General features: G+C 39.2%; 1 protein-coding gene across 1 annotated transcript; it reads left to right on the top strand.

The window, feature by feature from the left end:
- The first annotated feature begins 1,075 nt into the window (after positions 1–1,075).
- On the top strand, positions 1,076–5,595 carry LOC145994026 (uncharacterized). The gene is made up of 2 exons (XM_083130108.1): positions 1,076–2,431; positions 5,557–5,595. The coding sequence occupies exons 1-2, from the start codon at positions 1,076–1,078 to the stop codon at positions 5,593–5,595; spliced, it is 1,395 nt and encodes a 464-aa protein (XP_082986234.1).
- Positions 5,596–6,758: the final 1,163 nt, after the last annotated feature.

Here is a 6,758-nt window from a genome sequence, read left to right as displayed (position 1 = left end):
TTCTTTGTAATGCTCATAATCTTGATCTGTATAGCTGCCAGGTCTCTTCCGAGTCATCAGTTCCCACAATCCAGGTGTTGCAGGATATTTAACAAAAGCACCTCTTTCTCCAAGATGAGATTCTGAATATACAATTAGATCATCTCCCATAAATGTTACTCTGAAATTGCCAATTCTATGTATGATGCTACCATCACGCTCTGTGTCAGCATATAAGCCAAAGACCTCATCTTTGTTGTCTTTAGGTGTGTTTAAATATTTTTGAGCAAGAAGACCCAATTCAATAGGATCCTGAGTAGCTTCAATTCTTCGAGGACCAACAGGACTAGGTGTATGAATACTAGAAAGTGGGGTGATTGGATAATCTAATATGTTCCTAGCAGCTACAGGTACAAGTTCTGCAATCAAATTTTGATTTTGCTCTGTAACAGTTGATATTTTTACCTAATTCACTAATAGCATCAATAATAGGCTGTTCTGTTTGCTTGTGTCCTGGGCTGGGTTATCTTCCCAGAAGCAGAGCTGCATGCCACCAGGCGCGTCCCCAGGTTGCGGATAGGGGAACGGCCAGCAGATATGTTGGCTAGCTGGAAACAGTAGCGGACAAGCAGCAGCAGGATTGGAGGAGGCAGCGAGATGTGGAGTGGCAACTGCATCTCGGTAAATACTGCAAGGCTCCGATGAAAATCCTGCGATGTGGCGAGGAGAGCCGCCACTAACTAAGCTCAGCCCCTGCTGCCTTGCAGGGAGGGGAGGGATCCCCAAAGGCTAAGGGAAGGATACCCTGACAGAAAACCAAGGGTGGGGCAGACTCGTAAGGCATAGTGAAGCCAGCTGCCCTACGGGAGTAAACCCTAAACAAATCCTGGTCCTCCAAGAATGGGGGTTGGGCGTGGGGCCGACAACCCCATCCCACAAAAGGAACCACGTTACGAGACCTCAAAGAAATGTAGCCGGACAGATCTACCGACGACGGACTGGCGTGAACAATGGACAAGCGAATTATGGAAAGGGAAGGGATCTATATGTAGGGAGCTGGAATGTGCTATCTTTGTATAGGGCAGGTGCATTGAGGATGTTGCTGGATCAACTAAATAATTATAAGCCTGCGATAGTGGCATTGCAAGAAGTACGTTGGATCGGAAAAGGAGTTTTGGAAAAGAGAGAAGCAACTGTATTCTATAGCTGTGATGAAAGGCTGCATATGCTAGGAACTGGGTTTATAATACATAAACAACTAAAACATCTAGTGATAGGATTTAAAGCTATAAGTTCAAGATTATCGACATTAAGAGTTAAAGGAGAGTTCTTTAATTACAGTATAATCAATGCACATGCACCCACGGAAGTATCCACAGATGATGTAAAAGAAGATTTCTATGATGCGTTAGAGAAAGCATTTGATGATTGCCCAAAAAATGACATAAAAATAGTAATTGGAGACTTCAATGCCCAGATAGGCATTGAAGACGTGTATCAACCAACAATTGGTAAACAAAGTATGCATAAAGTAACAAATAACAATGGTATGAGGCTAATAATGTTTGCAGCATCTCGGAATCAAGTAATAACAACAACTCTGTTCCAGCACAAGGATATTCATAAAATGACATGGAGAGCCCCGGATGGAAAAACTTACAATCAAATTGACCACATGCTAATAGATTGTAGACATAGATCAGATATCATTGATGTTAGATCTTTTAGAGGGGCTAATATTGATTCCGACCATTATTTGATTATGGGAAGGATTAGAGCAAGAATATCTAATAGTCGAAAAATGAAGGCGACTAGCCTGATTAAATTTAATGTCACGCAGTTAAGAAATCCAACGGTGGTTGAGAGGTACAGAAGTAAACTACAAGAGGGATTCGTCGGGATGAAACCGGCAGAAGTGGAAAATGTAGATGAGAGGTGGGATAGATATAAGCTGAGGATCAGTAATGTAGCAAAGGAAATACTTGAAACACAAAAGCCAGTAAAGAAAGAAACGTGGTTCGATGAGGAATCTCAAAATGTAACCAAAGAAAAGAATGATGTATATAAGAGGATGCAGCAAAGAAGTGCAACAAGGAGAGCTAGGGATGAATATCAAGAGAAAAGAAGGATTGAGAAGAGAGTCCATAGGAAAAGAAAAAGGGAATGGATGAAGCAAGAGATGAAACAGTTGGAAAGCCTGCATGAGCAGAAGAATGTAAGGCAGATGTATAAGCTGGTAAATAATACAAAAGATGTTTTTAAACCAAGGACAACAGTCTGTAGAAATGAAACAGGCGATATAATTAGTGACACTAATGAAATTTTAGAAAGGTGGAGAAGGTATTTTAATGATGTATTGAATGGCAGTGCAGATGTAGCAGGTATGCTGGAAGAAGGATTAAATGAAGAAGAGGAAGAAGAAGAAGGCATAGAAAGTCCAAAGTTAGATGAAGTATGGGAGGCAGCCAAGATATTGAAAAATAGTAAAGCACCTGGTATAGATAACTTGCAAGCAGAGCTGCTTAAGCATGGAGGCGAGAGTGTCATTAGAGGCTTGAAGGAAATAATAAACATAATCTGGAAAAAGGGACAGATGCCAAGTGAATGGAGGACGGGTATCATAGTACCTATCCACAAGAAAGGGGACATGATGGAGTGTGCAAACTATCGTGGAATTACATTGTTGAACGTTGCATATAAAGTATTTGCAAGAATTATATATAAAAGACTACTACCATATGTAGAAAAGTGCATTGGAACATATCAATGTGGGTTCAGGCCAGGGAAATCTACAATTAACCAGATATTCACCTTAAGGCAAATACTGGAGAAAACGCTGGAGTTTGGGATAGGAACGCACCATCTATTTCTTGATTTTAAATCTGCATACGATAGTATAAACAGGACCCAACTATATACGGCAATGAAAGATCTCGGAATTCCAATAGGATTAATAAGAATGGTGAGGATAACTATGGAGGGCTCTAATAGTAAGATAAGAGTAGGAGGACAACTCTCAGAACCTGTTGAAATAGAAAATGGACTAAGACAAGGCGATGTGCTGTCCTGTTTGTTGTTTAACATTGCCTTAGAGAAGGTTATACGGGAAGCTCGGGTGCAAATTAGGGGTACCATATATTATAAGTCAATCCAGATACTTGCATATGCAGATGATGTGGACATAGTAGGAAGATCTCTACATGCAGTGGAAGAAGCATTTCTGGCCATAGAAAGGGAAGGAAAAAAGATGGGATTGGTGGTGAATGAAGGGAAGACTAAGTACATGGCAGCAGGCAAAGCACACAGATATAATCCATCACCGACCATAACAATGGGTAATTATACCTTTGATAGAGTGGATGCCTTTATCTACCTGGGTTCTGTTGTGACATATGAAAATGATTCACAGGAGGAAGTAAAGGCACGACTTATAGCAGCGAATAGGGCCTATTATGGACTACAGAGACATTTTAAGAGCACCATATTGTCCAGAACAACTAAGTTAATACTTTACAAGACACTGATAAGACCTGTATTGACTTATGCTGCGGAAACTTGGACCAGTTCAAGGAAAGATGAAGAGTTGGTAGAGACCTTTGAAAGAAAGATATTACGAAGAATATTGGGACCAGTATGTGAGAATGGAAAATGGAGAAAGCGATTTAATAAGGAGCTCTATGACTTATATCAAGAACCAACAGTTATTGGTGTAATAAAGGCGGCTAGATTAAGATGGGCAGGTCATGTGATGCGCATGAGTGATAGTGACCCTGCAAAGAGAGTGATGTTGGATAGCCCAGGTGGACAAAGGAAACGAGGAAGGCCTAAATTAAGATGGGTGGATGGAGTGGATGAGGATGTTCGGAGGCTCCAGTATAGAAATTGGAAAGTTGTGGCGAAAGGTAGAGATAGATGGAGACAAATCACAGAGGAGGCCAAGGTTCATCAGTGGACTGTAGCGCCATAAGAAGAAGAAGAAGAAGAAGTTTGCTTGTGTTGTTCATAGATTCCTCGGTTCTGTGATTTCCATCCCTTAAATCTTTTTACAAGATAATCTCTTAATTTAAGATCATCAATAATTGGCCTTTTCATGGTTATTTATATATGTTTCAATGTCTAGAAAATTGTTAATTTTATTTCTATATTTACCACTATTAGGTTTTCTTGTCATATCAATTGTGACAAACCCATAGCTGTCCTGGTTCCAGCACCTACTGCAAAACTTGGAAAAATCATTGTAGCTCAAGTCACCACCTACATATTCATCATGCATGTGTTTGAGGTTGGTATGATCTTGATGAAACACACATATAAAATTGCTGTTGTCTCGGATCAGCTGCTTGGGAATTTTAGAAAAAGTCTGTGCCAGGTAGAAGCAATCTATGTTTTTGTGTCGGCCCTGTGTAAAGAAATTTCTAACCTTGTTTTGATTATCCAGTATAATGTCATCAAACACAACAACAGAGTTATCAAGACATTCATGGAGTGGCTTAACATCTGGTTCAAAAGTGGCTATATCCAGTCAATCATATAGCTTCATCAGTTGCTGATATTATAATTGTTCCAAGCTCTTAGAGAAGACATACAAGTGCCTGTTTTTTCAGTCTAACCAGTTGGGCGCCAATAAAAAATTATCAATCATTAGTGTAGTTTTACCACAAGCTGATGGCCCAACAATAAGACATCTAATATTATCAGGCAGCAGCATTCCATTTCTCTTATTCTGCTGTTCAGGCTCTGGCAGCCTCTTTATAACATCCCAGGTGTTCATAGTATCACTTTGTCTGCATCGATCCAGCTGTGTTCTGGGAGTCCTAGCCATTTGACAAGTAACTTGTTGCCTTTTCTGCGGATGATTTTTTCTATGAGATATGTGTCAGGCTGCTTAGTTTTGCTGAGTTCTTCTTCATAAAACCTGCCTTTGAGAATTTCTCCTCGGTGATCTTTTATTATATATGTGTTAAGGGTCCCAGGTTTAACTTGAACCACTGTAAATAATTCAGTGCTCCAGTTTCTTGTAAAGCCTCTTTTGAATAAGTGCTTATATTTGCTGATTCTTACTTGATCACCCACCTTGTATTTGGCTTTTCTTGTTGTTGGCTGGTATCTAGGATAATAAACAGTTCTGATCAATTTTTGCTCATCAGATGAAGTTACCTCAGAGGGCTTCATGTTGATTGTGGAATAGACCGAGTTGTTATATCTATGTAAAAGTTCTGGAAGAATATTAAGCCATTTATAATTACCTTGAAGGGTGAATTGTTTATACATATGATTTTTTAGGGTTTTGTTGAATCTTTCTACAATTGAGGCCTTGAGATCACTGTAACTCGTGTAATGTTGTATTGACTGGCTTTTAATAAATTGTTGGAACACAGAATTATAGAATTCTTTGCCATTATCTGTTTACAAATAGCGCGGTGATCTTCCACTCTGATTGATGATTGTCCTGAAGGCTTCTGTAACACATGCTCCAGTCTTGGATTTGAGTGGCACAGCCCAGGCAAATTTTGAAAATGTATCTATGACAGTGAGTAGATACTTGTAACCCTTGTTGATCTTGTCTAAGTTTTTCAGCTGTCCACTTGCCATTTCAACCAAGTGACAGTGCCATAAATCATCTATGCCCTTTGTAACCACTGGCAATCTCTTATAATTATGTCTGGCTTGTCTGTGTAATTCATCAACAATAATTTGTCTAGACATGGTATGTAAACAAGAATATTGCAACTATGAGGTGTTCAGCAGATGATACTACAGGATTTTCTAAATACAGTTTGTCTCCTATTTGTATATTAAATTCCAGAGAGCCATCATCTTCAGCATAAGATGTTTCTAATGTATTGGGGTCTGTAAAATCCCCTAACTCTACACTGGTGATTTTTGCTTTGTTATCAGCATTTGTTATTGATAAGGTAGGGTAGTGGTGTGCCTGTGGTTGAAGCCAATATTTGATCTTGATTGGTCTAAGTGTGCCCCCAACAAAAAACTGGTAATAAAATTGTGCAGCGGACAGCATATATATTTTGCCACCTGGTGTAAATGGTGAATCATATTCTTTGTTGGGGATACTGTACAATTCAAGAATTACTGTATGTTTAGGATTCTCGATTATGCCAGTTATTTCTTTTTCTGCTGTAAGCAATCTACTTGTTACAGATTCAAGGTGCTCATTGATAGTCCTAACAACATCATCATGGCCTGGCTTGATCTTTATGTCCACAACAAGTTTCTTGTATTGTTGCACAATCTCTTGTAGCTGGGTGGCAAAAACAGACAGAGCATTTGCTTGATTGGATTCCATGGTCCCTAGCTGTTGCTTGATATTAGCTACAATTTGCTGTAAATTTTCAACAACTGCCAATTTTGAATTTTGAGCAGTAAGATCATGGACTTGTCTTCTGATATCCTCAAACAGGGCATGCAGTTCATTAATATGTTGATTGGTTGGTAGAGTGGCCACTGTCTGAGTAAGTTGTTTTATCTCTGTCTGGATATTCTTGATATCTTCTGATTTCAATATGCGATTCACTGCCCTCTTTATATTTTTAAGTTCCTGTGATGTAGGCAGATTTGATACAGTATTTTGCAAAGATTCAAGTGCCAATTTCACATCATTTAATTCAGAAGCATCAACCACACCACGCATAGCATCTTGAAGCAGGGCTATATCTGCCTGAGTAGGTGTTGATTGTTGTAAAATTTCAAGTTTTGTTTGGATATCATCGATCAAGTGATGAAAATGAGATAGCTCAGATTCAGTGTTGAGGTTTTCAAGT

The sequence above is a fragment of the Lepisma saccharinum genome, chromosome 10, assembly GCF_977018435.1.
Source record: "Lepisma saccharinum chromosome 10, izLepSacc3.1, whole genome shotgun sequence".
Classification (NCBI taxonomy): Eukaryota; Metazoa; Arthropoda; class Insecta; order Zygentoma; family Lepismatidae; genus Lepisma; species Lepisma saccharinum.
The sequence above is the reverse complement of the archived record's forward strand: the minus strand, read 5'-3'. Positions and strand labels throughout refer to the sequence as shown.